We start from the raw sequence: 15789 nt of genomic DNA on the forward strand, positions 1-15789 counted from the left end.
CCAGCTCCACCTCCTTAACACAGTCTTCTTTTAGGTTCCTGCTACTGCCTGCAACTGAATAAGAAATTCTGACAGGCACCACTTTTTAAATCTTCTGCTCCAAGTAACATCTCCTGCCTGCCACTTGAAACCTGAATGGTGTGATCCTGCCTTTGGCTTTCTTCAGAGTCTAATTAATCAGTTTGTGCTTTATATCATTTTTGTTTACCAACATTAAAAAAAATGCACAGAACTTTCAAACAGATGGGTTTTTTTCTTTGTTAATTCATGTATGATTGTTTTTCTAGATCTGGTTCAATATGCAGAAATATGAAACGGTTACAAGAATAAATTTTGATACTAGCAAGTCAAACATGTGGAAGCCATTTTTTTCGCGAAGCTTTCCCTTCCCAGGCTTATCAAGTGTTCAGGTACAGTGGTGCAATGAATATATTTTTATTTCTTTTTAATGAGGTTGAGAGCTTGATTTTTCCAATTGCAACAACCATTGCATCAGAGGGGAGGAGCTAGCACGCTTTTTTTAAAGCTGATTTTTTTCTGATTGGTGAAGTGTTTGCAACTCAACCGATAAAAGGATGGTAGGATAAAGTAGAGTAGCTGGTGTGAAAGTGGGGTGCCAATCAAGAGTATGAGCTGACATCTTTCAGCTTCATTACTATTTAAGTATACTTGTGAATGGAAAGTTGGATTATATAGACAAAGATACTGTAAGTACTGACTGCATGGCCTGAGTTCAGTTGATTTACCCTCCAAAAGTGTAATTGCAGGTGGATAAAAGATGCCAACAAAAATAACATTCATGGCTTTCATAAATTAGAGCATATAGTATAGTTATGGAATAAAGATGAAATAATATTGTATACTGGTTAGATTGTAGTTAGATACCATGTGCAGTTTTGAACGTAGAAGGAATAATGTCATCTGTTGAAGATTGATAGAAGAAGGCACAGATACCAGGATAAACTGCACTGGATTAAAGAAAGGGATTTAATAGAGATCTGTAAAATTGTGAAGCGTTTTGATGACAGGAATACAAACAAAAAGATCAATTCCTGCAAATGGAGAGTCAATAACAGGTGGTGGTGAAGGACCACAACAGGAAGTTTTAAGTGTAGGAATACATAAGCATGGAAATTCTACTCAATCATGTTTGTTAAACATTATTTACCTGGAAATTTGAACATGTTGTCCTGTTTTCCAGCATTGTTTGAATAAATAGCTGATGTTTTTCCAGAATATATCTTTATAATGATGATTTCTAGATCACCTCAAATCAGTTTGACAATTAGACTCGGCACATCCCATCTGGAATCATGCATGGACAGGTGTCATCAGTGTCGCGTGCATTTGATGATGCTGTTCCTCAAGCCACAACTTTCCCAAGTAATCTCAGTTTGAGAGCCTCAAAGCTCTCTGTTTCTTTCTGGACACCAGGCTCAACCAGTTCACCTCCACCACCACTCCCTTGCGCCTAGCAGAAGTTGTCTACACTTTAAATAATTTCTCCTTTGGCTCCTCGCACTTCCTTCAAACAAAAGGTTTAGCCATGGGCACTTGCATGGGCCCCAGCTGTGCCTGCCTGTTTGTAGGCTACATGGAATAGTTTATGTTCCAAGCCTACACTGGTGACCGTCCCGCACTTTTCCTACACTACATCAACAACTGCACTGGTGCTGCTTCCTGCACCCATGATGAACTCATCAACTTTATCCACTTTGCCTCCAACTTCCACCCTGCCCTCAAATTTACCTGGTCTATTTCAACACCTCTCTCCTCTTTTTCAACCTCACTCTCTCTCTGTCTCTGGAGACAGCTTATCTACTGGTGTCTATTACAAACCCTCGGACTCTCACAGCTACCTGAACTATACTTCCTCCCACCCTGTTACCTGTAAGAACGTCATCACCTTCTCTCAATTCCTCCATCTCTGCCATATCCGCTCTCAAGATGAGGCTTCTCATTCTAGAACGAAAGTGATATATTACATTTTCAAAGATAGCGGTTTCCCTCCCTCCATGATCACCGCGGTCCTCAACTGCATCTCTTCCATTTCACGCACGTCTGCTGTCACCCATCCTCCCAGGAATAGGGTTCCTTTTACCCTCATCTACCACCCCACCAGCCTCCACATCTGGCACATAATTCTCCAAAACTTCCACTATCTTCGACAGGATACCACCACCAAACACATCTTTCCCTCCCCCTCCCCACCTTCTGCTTTCCACAGGGATCGTTACCTGTGCAACTCCTTTGTGCACTCGTACCTCCCCACTGACCTCCCTCCTGGCACATCCTTGCAAGTGGAACAAGTGCTACACCTGCCCCTACACCTCCTCCCTCTCTACCATTTAGGACCCTAAACAGTCCTTCCAGGTGAGGCAACACTTCACCTGTGAGTCTGTTGGGGTCATCTACTGCGTCCACTGCTCCCGGTGTGGCCTCATTTATATCGATGAGACCCGACGTAGAATGCGAGACCACTTCACTGAGCACCTATGCTCCACCTATGCCAGAAAAAGCGGGAGCTCCCAGTAGCCACCCATTTTAATTTCACTTCCCATTCCCATTCTGATAAGTCCACCATGGCCTTCCCCACTAGCATGATGAGGCCACACTTAGGTTGGGGGAACAACACCTTGGATTCCATCTGGGTAGCTTCCAACCTGATAGCATGAGCATCCTCTTTTCCCTCTCTCACCTTATCTCCTTGCCCACCCTTCGGCTCCCTCTGGTGCCCCTCTCCCTTTTCTTGCTTCCATGGCCTCTGTCCTCTTCTATCAGACTCTCCCTTGGCCAACCCTGTACCTCTTTCACCAATCAATTTCCCAGTTCTTTACTTCATCCCTCCCCCTTCAGTTTTCACCTATTATCTTGTGTTTCGCTCACCCCTCCCTTTTAAATCTACTCCTCAGCATTTTTTCTCCAGTCCTGCGGAAGGGTCTTGGACCCAAACGAGACGCTTCAGCAGGACCCTTTTCCATAGGTGTTCCATAGTCATAGGAGCCTGCTGAGCTCCTCCAGCATTTTGTACATGTTGCTGGATTTCCAGCATCTGCAGAATTTTCTCGTTTTCAGTTTGGAATTTCCCAAAAGCATCAGGCCATGATCACTCTCAGCACTCTCTGCTGTCATTGTAGACAGGAGGCACAGATTGAGGATTTTAATCTTCAGTTGTACTGCATTTGGCAAAGTCATTAAGTACAGGAATGTCATGGTCAGTGGTGTAAAGTGGGCCGCATGCATTAGATGTTTGATATCTAACCTGTGCACTCAGCTATCGAGCAGCTTTGTGATTCTCTGTTCACTTGTTCTGTCTTTTAGCCAGAAGAGTTGGTGTATCACCATACTGACAAGGTTGCTGCAGTAGAACTTCAGGACAAGTAATGCTTATTTGTTAACTGAAATTGTGTTTTTATTGATTTTTCTGCATTATATGTAGAGGTCTTTTGCATTTTCTTAACAAAATGCATAATTTCAAACCATGACTGTTGTCTAAGTGTTTTAATACATCGATGAAAATTACTTGCATTTTCAATAATTTCATAACATTGATCTCTGTAACTACTTACAGTGCCTATAAGAAGTATTCACTCCTCCTTGAAAGTTTTCATATTTTATTGTTTTACAACTTTGAATCACAGTGTTTTAACTTTTTTTTATACTAATCAACAGAAAAACAATCTTTCATCTTAAAGTGAAACCAGGTCACTACAAGGTGATCTAAATTAATTACAAATATAAAATAATTGATTACATTACATGCATCCCCTTTAATACGACACACCAAATCGTCATTGGTGCAGTCAGCTAGTTTTGGAAGTCACTAATTAGTTAAATGGACATCACCAGTGTACAGTCAGAGTATTTCAATTGATTGTAGTAAAAACAGATCTGTATCTGGAAGGGCCAGCTGCTGGTGATTCAATATCCTGGCAAAAACTACACCATGAAGAAAAATAACACTCCAAGCAACTCCACAAAAAGGTTACTGAAAAGCACAAGGCAGGAAATGGATACAAGAAACTTTCCAAGTCACTGAATTTCCCTTCAGGTACGGCTAATTCAATCATCAAGCAATGGAAAGAATATGGTGCAGCTGTAAATCTGCCCAGAGCAGACCGTCCTCAAAAACTGAGTGACTATGTAAGAAGGGGACTCATGAGGAAGGCCACCAAGAGATTTATAACAACTCTGCAGGAGTTATAAGCTTCAGTGGCTGAGATGGGAGAGACTGCACATACAACTGTTACCTAGGGGTTTCACCAGTCACAGCTTTATGGGAGAGTGGCAAAGAGAAAGCCACTGTTGCAAAACACTCACATAAAGTCTTGGCTGGAGCTTGCCAGAAGGCATGTGGGAGATTTTATAGTCAGCCAGAAGTTTCTATGGTCTGATGAACCAAAATTGAGCCTTTTGGCCATTAGACAAAACGCTATGTTTGGCTTATGCACATCATCAAAAACACCCCATTCCCACCATGGAGCATGGTGGTGGTTGCATCATGCTGTGGGGATGCTTCACTGCAGCAGATCCTGGAAGGCTTGTGAAGGTGGAGGGTGAAATGAATGCAATAAAATACAGAGAAATCCTGACTTGGGAGAAGATTTGTTTTCCAGCAAGACCGTGACCCTCAAGCATAAAGACAAAACTATGCAGGAATGGCTTTAAAACAACAAAGTTAATGTCCTGGGGTAGCCAAATCAGAGTCCAAACCTCAAACCAACTGAGAATTTGTGGCTGGACTTGGAAAGGACTTTCACTCACTATTTGGATGCAATCTGACAGAGCTTGAACAGTTGTGTAAAGAAGAATATGGATAAAATTGCAGTGTCCAGATGTGCAAAGCTGATAGAGACCTATCCAAACAGACTCAAGGCTGTAATTGCTGACAAAGGTGTGTCTACTAAATGCTGACTTGAAGGGGTGAGTAATTATGCAATCAATTATTTTATATTTTATAATTGTAATAACTTTAGACCAATTTGTAGAAATTTGCTTTCACTTTGACACTAGAATCTTTTCTGTTGATCAGTGTCAAAAAAGCCAAATTAAATTCACTTGATCCAATGTTACAAAACGATAAAACATGAAAAATTCCAAGCGGGTGAATACTTTTTATAGGCACTGTAACATATATCAAACCTAATAACTGTGCTTAAGAACTTCCACCCAAATCTGTTAAAGAATGCTCTCCAATGTTACATCTTCATCCTGGTATATTTTGTAATGATTCTTGTAATTATCCTAGGATTGAAAAGATCCTGAAAGAGAAGATCATGGAGTGGAGACCAAGACATCCAACACGCTGGAACAGATACTGTACTTCTACTCTACGGCATTTCCTGCCTAAACTTGAGCTTAGTCAAGGGGGAGAGGTTGGAGATGACCATTGTGCAGAACTGCAGAATCTATTGGGAGATTACAGGGTACTGCCCTTTTTTTTAAACCACATAGACAGCAAAAACCAGAACAGGAAAATGTCTGCTTCTGGCATAAGTTTAAGATGTATGGCACCTTGTCAAAGGTCTTCTGAAAATTCAGATACACAACATCAACTGATCTTCCTTTGTCTAAACTGCTGGTTATTTCTTCAAAGAATTCCAACTGATTTGTCAGGCAAGATTTCCCCTTGAGGAAGCCATGCTGACTATGGCCTATTTAATGATGTATCTCCAAGTATCCCAAAACCACATACTTGGCAACCGGCTCCATCATTTTCCCAACCTCTCTCCATTCTTGAAGAGTTGAGTGACATTGGCAATTTTGCAGTCTTCTGGAACCATTCCAGAATCTACTATTAAAAGATCATTATCAATACTTCCACAGTTTCTTCAGCCACCTCTTTCAGAACCCTGAGGTGTGCACCGTCTGGTCCAGGTGACTTACCTACCTTCAGAGCTTTTGGTTTCTCAAGAACCTTCTCACTAGTAATGACCCCTGACACCTGGAACTTCCACCATACTGTTAGTGTCTTCCACAGTGAAGATTGATGCAAAATACTTATTCAATTCATCCACCATTTTCTTGTCCCCCATTACTACCTCTCCAGCATCATTTTCCAATAGTCCAATATCCACTCTCACCTCTCTTTTACACTTCATGCATCTGAAGAAACTTCTGGTGTACTTTTTAATATTATTGGCAATCTTACTTTCATATTCCATCTTTACCTTCTTAATGACAAATTAGTTGTCTTCTGTTGGTTTTTGAAAGCTTCCCAATCCTCTAACTTCCCACTAATTTTAACTCTATTATATAACCTCTCTTTGGCTTTTATGTTGGCTTTGACTTCTCTTGTTAGGCGTGGTTGAGTCATCCTGCCTTTAAAATACTACTTCTTTTGGGACTCATCTATCCTGTGCCTTCCAAATTGCTTCCAGAAACTCCAGCCACTACAGCTCTGCCATCATCCCTGCAGGTGTCTCCTCCTAATCAGCTTTGGCCAGCTCCTCTCTCATGCCTCTGTAATACCCTTTACTCCACTGTATTACTTCTGAATTTAGCTTCTTCACAAATTTCAGGGTGAATTTGATCATATTATGATCTTTCCCCAAAGGGTTCTTTTACCTTAAGCTCTCTAATCAATTATGGATCTTTGCACAACGCTCAATCCAGAATAGCTGATCCTCCAGTGGGCTCATTCCATAGCTTCTCTTTAAAAAGCCATCTCGTAGGCAGTCTAGAAATCCCCCTCCTGTAATCCAGCACCAATGTGATTCTCCCAATCTACCTGCATATTGAAAACCTTCGTGACTATTGTAACGTTGCCCTTTTGGCATGCATTTTCCATCTCCTGGTGAAATTTGTAGACCATATCTTTACTACTGTTTGACAGGGGGAGCGGGGGCGTGATGTCTGTATACAACTACCATTAGGGTCTTTTTACCTTTGCAGTTCCTTAACTCTATCCACAATGATTCAGCACCTTCCAACCCTATGTTACCTCTTTCTAATGATTGATTTCACTTTTAACCAACAGAACACCACCCCCTATGCCTTCCTGCCTGTCCTTTTGATACAATGTGTATCCTTTGACATTAAGCTCCCAGATATAATGTTCTTCATGTCATGGTTCAGAGATGCCTACAACATCACACAAGCCAATCTGCAATTGTGCTACAATTTCATCTTCCTTATTCAGTACACTGCGTGCATTCAAATAATACACCTTCTGTTCTGTATTCACCCTTTTCGATTTTGTCCACCATTTACAATGCAACTCATCCTGTTGATCTTTTAGTTATTACTTTAGTTTATTGGCAAGTTGTCTTTAGCCAAGTTATTCAAGGTACTTTCAGAAGTCATTGGGAATGGGTGCTCGGTATAGAATCATGTAAGCACTTATAGTGATGAAGAAAATCTAAACAAAATGCCATAACTTCAGACATGCACAGCATGGAAATTATATGTGTGTTCTTGGAAATTAGCACCAAACACAGGATTTTTGTATTTGGGTATGAATTTCTGTGTTTACATACAGCTATTGAATCAACTTCTGCTGTGTTCTAGATATAGCCTATTACACCTCAGTTGGAAAACAACTCTATAAATTTATTGTTCCTACAAATTTATTATATCGAGATTAAGATTTCACCATGCAGTAAAACAAGGCCAAGAATTACATCATTATTCTTCAATCACTTATTTTTTAAAAGTGTTCTGCAGAAAAGCACTGATTTGGGGATTATTTTTATTACTTGACAATGGAGTATTTTGTCAGACACAACCTGCTGATCATGTCTTTGAAATACAAAAAGTTAATCTTAAGTAACCTTTAGCCATTTCTTCTCCCTGCAGATTTCTGGGTTCCCTATTAACATGTCTTTCTCTGAACTGAAGCCGATTATTGAGGCAGTACACAGCACTGGCGTCCATAATACGGAGATACCTCTCGCAGAGTTTGCTTTGGCTGTGTACATTCACCCATATCCCAACAACGTTCTGTCGGTCTGGATTTACGTGGCATCCCTGGTCCGCAACAGATGACGTACACAATGAGTTGTAATCTTTGTCATCCTGACCTTCACGGGAAAGCATACTGTTATCATTGTGCCTTCCCTCACTGATTCCAACAGTATTTCTTTATTTGCTTTCAGTATAATGCAAATCAGATGTAATACCATATGGAAAACAATACTTGTGTTTTATCATATTTAATTTTTTATCGACTCTATCTTAATACATGCATATTTCTTGCACTTTCATAAAAAAATGTGGCTTTGCACATGAAAACTGACAAGTCTTTCCACATAATGCAAACAACCCTGATTCTTTCCCCTATCTTGCTTTATGGTGAACTTGTTACGTGAAACAGATATAATTTTAGATCTAATTGAGAACAACAATATTGATGTGGTTTACATCAGAGTACAGGTACTTCTACTCGGAGAAAAAAAAACAGAGAATCATGGAAGTAAATACAGTTAATGTTTCAGGCCAATGAATTGTCATCTGAAGTCATTGAAGATTATAATATGCCCAGTCAGAAGGTGAGATCCTATTTCCACAGGCTTGCATTATGTTTCCTTTGTAAATGTAAGAGGCCAGATACAGAGTCGGAGTATTAAGCTGTTTGTTGCTGCCCGCTACTTGCATTGAACTATGGTGTTGCATTAATCACAGTATATATTTTGTATGCAAGTCAGTTTATTTTATAAGGTAATTTATTTGTACAGTTGTAGTTGAAATTGTAATCTTAGTCATCAATTTGGAATTTTTTACTTTCATTATAGTATATTGCACACGTTTAAAGCTTAAACTCAGTCTCATTGCTTTCTGCTTTTGTATTTCTCTTACCTTACGCTCACTGTGCAATATTTTAAAATGATTTTGATTTTGATTCCTAAATGCATCTGAGGACCACTGATTTTAAAAAAACCTTAAAACATAGTGAATACTAGAAAGTATTAGTAGTATTAAAGTACTATTTTTGCATACTAGAAAGTCGAGGCAAGAGCAGAAAACGGATGACCTGGCCTGAGTATTACTAGGAACTGATCTTTCTGAAATAGATGACAGAACTTAAAGTTTCAATTACATGCACAATCGACAATCTGTGTTTAATGCTACACCTACTTTGGCAAAATTGAGTTAACATCCAAATTTGCACTAAATTTCATGTACATAAATTCAACCACAAAATTGGCAGTGAATCAACATACTTGGGCAGCAAGACCAGTTGCAATCAGTCCCAGTCTGGAATGGGACTTCTGTCATTGGACTTTAAAAAAAAATACAAAAATTTCTTCCAGTATTTACTGCAGCTGAATAAATAAGTTAATCTGTAGTGACAGTTTACTACTTTCCAAGGACAAATCTATTAGCACAGTCTGAAGTCACTTTAACTGTGTTTAAAGTATTACAGAGACTAATATGGGAAACAGATCTAATGTGGTTTCAGTGGACTATTAGTTGATGCAACTGCTAGCAATTATGAATTCATGTAACTGCAGGATAATCTTAGCAACTCCCAAAATGGGTGCAGTGATGAGAACCTTCAGGCGTGCAAATATGATCGTGGACAGAAATTGTCTTGGCCAATATAAAATTAAGTGGAAATCAATTTAGGGTTAAAATTGCCAATATTTAAAAGTGGTTTAGTGTAATGATATCCAGATTCTGTTGTTATTATTTGTACAGATACCTTGTGGAAAATCTGGGCCACTATATTACGTCTTGTTGTTTGTATCGGTTAATAGTGGTTACTTTAACACACAGGCTGTGACTTAGTTTGTAGGATTTGATAACTTAAATTATTTTGTTTATATATTGTAAATATTACAGAACTGATACCTTGCATTCAGATAATATTTTATAAAGATGAACAATTAACAGTTCAATATTTAAGTGATAATAAGAATGATGGTGTTGATGGGGATTCATTCTCAGGTCAGATCTTTCTACTAGAAGAAACAAATCTAACGATACATACACATATTGTAGATGAACTTTACTTTAAGTTCTGCAGTAAAACACAAGATGCAAATGAAGATAAAAACTGCAACTCAAAAAAAAAGGCATTTACACCAAATGGATCATGTTTGATATTTATCTTCAGCTTGAGCATAGGCTGTAATCCCATGTTTAATTTTTTCCACATTCCTTTTATCCTCCTTTTAACCGAATAACTATAGGTTCCCATATATTAACATGGCTTCCTCTTGAGTTATGGCACTGATAGCATAGCCACAGCCTCAGCCTCGGGGGGTGGGGGGGGGGTGGGCTGAAGCATGGGAAATGTCTCTTGTTTTCCAACTTAATTCTCTTGTGAAATTTTATATCAGCCTACTCTACACTCTACTATTGGAATTCCTCTATCCACTCTTGCCATCCACCTCCAAACTTTAAACATCTCGATGAAACATGTTGATCTAATGAAAACAACCTCAGCTAATATTTCTGTATGTCAGGCTATCTGTGATTTATGTTGTTCTTCAATATCATTCCTAACATGTGGTGAACAGGTACTCCCAGCAGCAGAATAATGAAGATTTTACATGAAGTCACAGATTTTATATTCAATACATTCACCTTGTTACATTTCCATTGTCTATTTCAGATACTAAAATTTATGATTTTTTGTATAATGACTTTATAGTTGTATATGATTTTATCCACTTTTGTACTTTTCTACAAAAAAAAACTCATACGGCTCTTGTAAAGGAAACTATTTATCACTTTTTATATTATCTATTGCCAAATTTGTTTGCAAATATATATTGCTTGAATTATTTTTGAGTGTGCATCCATTTGTATTTTATACATACACCTTCATATTTGAGGTTTTAGCACTGTGACTGTATTTTGCTAATGGGGAAAATTTTGGAAAGTGATGCCATTTTGCAGTTGATTTTTTACTGTTAAAATTGTATGTTCAGAAATATTAAACATTGATAACTGTAAATGCATGGGTGACACATTCACAAGTCATAGAGAAATATAACATAGAGACTGGCTGGCATCAACACCCAATTGGTAGAATCCTACATTAATTTTGTTTTATTATCCCTGCATTTTCAATTGTCCCCTGATCTGACCACTTGCTTACGTACATGGGCCAATTACCCTATCAGTTGCACACCTTTAGGAATTGGGAGGAAACCAGTGTACCCAAAGAAAACAGCCACTATCATGACAAGAACTTCATACATCCAGTAACTTTGCAGCCACTTCCATTAAGGCTCTCGTTTTCAACCCATCAAACTGATGGCACTTTCTGGCCTGCTGCTGAGGTTGGGATTGAAACTGGGTGTTTGGCACTGTGAGGCAGTGCTCTACAAGTGCACTGTGCCATCCTTATCTATTACAATAATGTGCCATTTGAAACAGTAGAGGACAATGGGCACTCTGGATGAATGAGGAATGCCTAGAAGTGAGAAAATACCAATTAGTATAAGTGCAATGCGGGGCTGAGAAGTTTAAATGATGCATGATAGGGAAATGTCATGGTAATTTTCATGATTAGCAGCCCAAAATCCATAAGATACACCCAAAGGTATTCAGGAAGCCAAATCTTGGTTGTCCAGTGATATCAAACTGAAAGGAAAGTCCTGCAAAGTCAGTTTTGGTAAGAGTCTCGACTCAGTCCGTAAGTGCTGTCTGGCCTGCTGAGTTCCTTCAGCATTTTGTGTATTACTTTGATTTCCAGCATCTGCAGATTTTCTCATGTTGGTATTGGTATTAGTTTATTGTTGTGAAGAGTGTGTCTTGCATCCTGTTTATACAGATCAAAACAGTACACAGTGCATTGAGTTAGAATAAGGTAAAGTAACAATGGAGATTAAAGTGGAAAAGCCACTGAAAGAGTGCAGTGCAGTTAAATGATAAGGTGCAAGATCAGAACCCTCCGGGTCTCTTCCTTCTTCCCTTTCTTTTATGGTCCACTCGCCTCTCCTATCAGATTCCTTGACCTTTCCCACCCACCTGGCTTCACCTATCACCTTCCAGCTAGCATCCATCCCTACCCCCACCTTTTTATTCTGGCGTCTTCCCCCTTCCTTCTCAGTCCTGGCCTCGGCCTGAAATGTTGACTGTTTATTCATTCCCATAGATGCTGCCTGACTTGCTGAGTTCCTCTGGCGTTTTGTGTGTGTTGTTTTGGATTTCCAGCTTTTGCAGACTTTCTCACGTTTAAGATCATAACGAGGTAGATTGAGGCCAAGAGTTGAAGAGGTTTGTTCATGAGTCTGGCAATGTTGGGGTAGAAGCTGTCCTTGAGCTAGATGGTACGTGTATTCAGGTTTTTGTGTCTTTGCCTGTTAGGAGAGAGACATATGGGCAGATGGGGTCTTTGATTATGCTGGCTGCTTTACTGAGGTAGCAAGAAGAATAGAGTCCACCGCGGGGAGGCTGGTTCCTGGAGCGTATTTCTTATGGTTTTGTGCAGAGCAGTTGTCAGACCAGGCCACGATGCATTCAGAAAGAATGCCTTCCTTTGTGCATCATAAGAGGGTTGAAGGGCCATGCCAAATTTATTTAACCCCCTGAGGAAATAGAGGTTGGAGAGCTTCCTTGTGAGTGACATCAATGTGAGTGTACCAGGAGAGACCATTGGTGATGTTCACACCTGAAGATCTCAACCATCTAAACCTCTACACCGTTACTGTAGACAGGAGAATGTGCACCACAACCTTCCACCCTAAAATCAATGGCCAGATTAACATCAGGTTAGAAGGTTAGGAAACCTTCATAAAACATCAAATCAGGCACCTAGGAGTGAGATGCTCACAATGGCCAGTTATTAGCCACAGGACTGGAACTTGGTGTTGTCTTCTGCTGCTGTAGCCCATTCACTTCAAAGTTTGACAGGTTGAGCATTCAGAGAAGCTCCATTGCACACCACTGTTGTAATGTGTATTTACTTGAGTTACATTGTCTTCTTGTCAAGTTGAACAAGTATGGCCATCTAACCTCTCTCATTAACGCCCGTTGAACTTCTGCTCACTGGATTTATTTATTTTTCACACCATTCTCTGTAAAATCTAAAGACTATGATGCTTGAAAATCCCAGCAGTTTCTGAGATACTCAAAGCAATTATCAGGTACCCAACAATTATTCCACAGTCAGAGTCACTTAGATCACATTTCTTCCCCATTTTGATGATTGGTCTGAACAACAAATAAACCCCTTGACCATGTCTGCATGTATACATTGAGCTACGGCCAGATAACTGGGGTGATTAGATCATTGTATTAATGAGCAGGTGTACCTAATAAACTGTCACTGAGTGTAGATGCAGCTTGAGTCATAATGCAACAATATTAGCAACACCAAAGAATTGATAGTGGAATTCAGGAAAAGAACGTCAAGGGAACACACACCAATCCTCAGTGAGGGGGCTGTGTTTGAAAAAAGGGAACAGATTCAAGTTACAAAGGCATTAACATTTCAGAGGATTTATCTTTGGCTCAACACATGGATTCAAGATTGTTTAATGTCATTTCCAGTACACAAGTGTAAAGGAGAACGAAGTAATTGTTAAACCAGTCTGATGCAGCACAAAAAAACACAATAACCATAATTACATAAGACGGTTTGTATGCATAGGTTGATTGTATGGCCGTAAAGACTAGGCACAAGAACATCTGTACATAAGGTTACACTGATAGGAAATGTTGCGGAGAGATGCTTATAGGTGGAGGTGTTGATCAGCCTTACTGCTTGGAAACAGTAACTTCCGTGAGGCGGGTGGTCCTGGCATGGATGCTATGTAGCCTCCTCCCTGATGGGAGTGGGACAAACAATTCACGAGTAGGGTGATTGGGATCGTTCATGATGTTATTGGCCCTTTTCTGGCACCTTTCTGTATAAGGTCCTTGATAGCTGGTAGGCTGGTGCCAGTGATGCATTTGGCAGTTTTGACTACCTTTCTGTCTGCCACAGTGCAGACAATGCACCATGTAGTGATGCAGCCTGTTAGGATGCTCCCTACTGTTCATCTGTGCAGAGGCAGCAAAGCAGCAGTCTAACTGGTTGCCCCTAAGCAGGTGATTTAATGAGAAATAGAAAAATGGCATCAATTCTGAATAATTATTTTGGATTGTTTTCATTTAAGAAATACAATAAAAGATAAAAGGAGAGGAGAAACGACACATTCTCCGTCATTGGGGGGGGGGAGCTAAATAGTATGAGGCAAACCAATAAGGTGAAAGAACAGAAAGTGCCATCGTCCTAAATGGGAACCTCACCTCTTTCAGTACGAACACAATGTATATCCCATTTTCACCCTGTCTGACCAGTCCAGCCATGTGCCATTGCCCACCAGTGGGTTAGCAAGAGTTCCGAATCCCCCACTGTGATCAGTTCATCCCGGGATTCAGCATTGCTCATATGGTGGGGGGGGGGGGAGTTCCCTTTCTCACTTCTACTTTTAAGTATTTTAATCTTCTATAATCAAATCCTTGCCAATTGTTGCAGGGAATTAGATTCACTGATTTGGTAAAGGGGACAGAAGACACAACCACAGGTAAGTATTCATTAACAAAACAAGGAGAAACACCAAAACTTTCAAGTTACACAGGTACTTGTGTAAGTGTTCGCATGGGCCTCTAGCCACAGCACACCTCTAACCTTTCTGTCACCCCAGTCACGTGATACCAGTCCACTGATAAGCCCCCAAGCTAGAGAGAGAGAGCTCCACACACGCATCATTAATACGTTAGCTGCACTTTGATGCCAGAAACGTTTCTGTAGCTTTTTAGGAGGCTGAGTTGCTCACTTGATGCTCAACCCATCACAGCTGGATTCAAACGGGAGACCATTTGCCTAAGTCTGGTGCTGCTGCTACTACACCACCGGCTGACAACTGGAGATCTGAAACTGTGACTGGAGGAAATATTTAAGTTAAACTCATGCCAAAGCATTGGATGTGACGACTGTCATCATACATCCAAAGCGAAGGCAATGCATGGAGCATGTGGAGATTTAGGAAGAGGAGCCAGAGGGGATCTTTTCAGCTGCTGGCAGCCATCATAAAGCCACAGCATGAGCTGGTTTCACAGAGGAAATAGAAAGCCTTAAAAACGAGGTGAAAGCATTGAGTCAGTGCTGTATCACCATTGGGGAGGCTGCCCAGTCAGGATAGACCCGGGCTAAAGAACTGGAGGACAAGGGCACTGAGATAGCCTTTAGCTTATAAAAATATGGCAATTAGAGGCTGCCATAGAGTTAATTGGTAATCAGAATCTGTTAAGGTCGGAGTCTTGATGTCATCAAGAGATGATCCCAACAGGTGGATGATGGTGGGAATATCTAGCTTGATAGTGAAGATTGGAAAGAGAGATTAGAGCAGAGTCCTGTAATTCTCGCTCAAACAACTGGCCTCACTCATATGCAACAGAGCCAGTGCAGGCTAGACCGGTGGCCACATACAAATGAAGTACTTTGCTTAGGTGCATGGCCCCCCCCCCCTCAAGAAGGGTGTGGAGTGGATAGCGTAACTGGCCACAGAGGTGATAATGATCAGAGTTTTCTGCTGGGGAGACTGGCAGAACTAGGGGACAGGTATAAACAAAATTGAGGTAAGTCTCTCACCACATGGCTATTGAGGATATAGGATGCGGGGGGAGCTGGAGTTATTTTTATACAATAGAATTGGGCTCCAGAGCCATTGCCCAAACTCGTGAAAATAATGCACTGAGAATGCCACCAAGGGGATGATTTATGGGATCAAGTGATAGTGGCAGCTAAGGTTAGGTAACCCTCCCTCGGGTTTAAAGTCCTGGGAGCTGTGGAACATGAAAGAGGAAGGGACTAAAGCACTCCACTATTGGGCTTTGGTCACAGGTATA

The 15789-nt window shown here is 40.4% G+C and overlaps 1 protein-coding gene across 1 annotated transcript in view; it reads left to right on the forward strand.

Moving 5' to 3' along the window:
• Window positions 1-10750, forward strand: part of cc2d2a (coiled-coil and C2 domain containing 2A) — a 148993-nt gene extending 138243 nt beyond the window's left edge. Inside the window, 4 exon segments of the mRNA XM_059988913.1 lie at window positions 288-410; window positions 3322-3380; window positions 5249-5426; window positions 7798-10750. Of these exon segments, the coding sequence (XP_059844896.1) occupies window positions 288-410; window positions 3322-3380; window positions 5249-5426; window positions 7798-7986 (549 nt within the window). The 3' untranslated portion in view covers window positions 7987-10750.
• The last annotated feature ends 5039 nt before the right edge of the window (window positions 10751-15789 follow it).

The sequence above is a fragment of the Hypanus sabinus genome, chromosome 14, assembly GCF_030144855.1.
Source record: "Hypanus sabinus isolate sHypSab1 chromosome 14, sHypSab1.hap1, whole genome shotgun sequence".
Taxonomy (NCBI): Eukaryota; Metazoa; Chordata; class Chondrichthyes; order Myliobatiformes; family Dasyatidae; genus Hypanus; species Hypanus sabinus.